The sequence below is a fragment of the Poecilia reticulata genome, linkage group LG12, assembly GCF_000633615.1.
Source record: "Poecilia reticulata strain Guanapo linkage group LG12, Guppy_female_1.0+MT, whole genome shotgun sequence".
NCBI lineage: Eukaryota > Metazoa > Chordata > Actinopteri > Cyprinodontiformes > Poeciliidae > Poecilia > Poecilia reticulata.
Genome location: NC_024342.1, coordinates 11,011,045 through 11,012,490, shown reverse-complemented (window position 1 = coordinate 11,012,490; position 1,446 = coordinate 11,011,045). Strand labels below are relative to the sequence as shown.

General features: G+C 35.5%; 1 protein-coding gene across 1 annotated transcript; it reads left to right on the top strand.

Moving 5' to 3' along the window:
• Positions 1-451: 451 nt before the first annotated feature.
• On the top strand, positions 452-1,020 carry LOC103473896 (cystatin-11). The gene is made up of 3 exons (XM_008424544.2): positions 452-649; positions 734-835; positions 925-1,020. The coding sequence occupies exons 1-3, from the start codon at positions 467-469 to the stop codon at positions 1,018-1,020; spliced, it is 381 nt and encodes a 126-aa protein (XP_008422766.2). The 5' UTR covers positions 452-466.
• Positions 1,021-1,446: the final 426 nt, after the last annotated feature.

The window sequence follows — 1,446 nt, the reverse complement described above, 5'->3', positions numbered from 1 at the left end:
TATCTTATTTTGTCGTAATTCCTTTGAAGTTTTACCTTAACGAAATCATGTATGTGGTGACGTTAATTTCTGCAGTTAATGAAATTCAAATTAAAAATAAAGCTTGAAGAAAAGCCTTTTTTGCCTCTTTGTTCCAAAGTTCTGATCAGCAAAGAGGCTGGATAAAAAGTACAAAGTTGGGTGTGATCAACACCCAGTTCTTCACATTGCCATTAGACACGAGAAATTGTTTTGGACTGGGGATGGAACATGCAAGAGCTGCTGGCTGGCAGTACAAACAAGACCTTCTATCTTTAAGTAGACTCAATGGTTCTGTGATGTGAGATAAAACCACTGTACTCCTGTCAAAATGGGCAGAATGATGAGACTCTTTCTTGACCTTTCTTTAGCTCTACAATCTGATTCAAACTCGACAGTTTTTGTCTCTATTCTGTGATCTTTGCTTACAGTTTTACTGATATGCTGTATGTTAGTGTGGACATACCTTTGTGTTACAGAAAATGAGCATCCTTTAGGGGGTTGGTCTGAAAGAAATCCCGAGTCAAAAGAGGTTCTGAAGGCGGCTGAATATGGTGTGGAGATGTACAACAAAGATTCACAGGACAAGGAGTTGTTCAAGCTGGTCTCAGTTCACAGAGCTAGATCACAGGTTGGACTGATATTTCTTAAAACAAATAATTGTACCCAATCAAAACATACTTCTAATCACTGTTTTATCTGGTTTTATCTGCAGGTAACCAATATGTTCGACTTTAAAATCATCGCAATCCTTGGAAGAACCAAATGTCTTAAGACGCAAAACCTTGACATTAAAAGCTGCGATTTGGACAAAGAGGTAAATCTTTTCACTCTCTGTTCTTCATGTRACCATTAAGAAAAGTTTCAATTTTCCTTCAACACTTATTGTCGTYTTYTCTTTCACAGCAAGTAAAGTGCCAGTTTTTTGTGACTTTGAACCCCCACAACRACAAAYATGAGYTGAACACMAAGAYWTGCMACAAAGTTGCAYAGAAGGTTTAATTCTKTTWCACAGTGTCAAGAAAACCAAAGATCATCCCATTATTTCAATGCTGGAGATTTTAGGCTATCAGTAACAATACATTAAGTTACCTTTAAAATTAATTACACAAAGTCGCATCTAGACCAAAGAGTAAAATCAAACTTCAATAAAATCAGTGAGATTATGTATTTGTTTTTTCTCATGCAAGCTTTACTTTTAAATTCTATTTTTTTTGTATTTAATCATTAGAAAAAATAGTCAAGGAAGAGAGAAAGAGAAAGAGAGAGAGAGAGAGAGAGAGAGAGAGAGAGAGGTGCCAAACCATTAGGAAAAGCAGGCTTCATGATGAAAGGAAGTCTGCAGATTTACAGAAATAGTTTAGACTATTCCTTATTTCAACACAATAAAATTTTAAAGAATGAAGTCTAAACAAATTGAGTAACTGA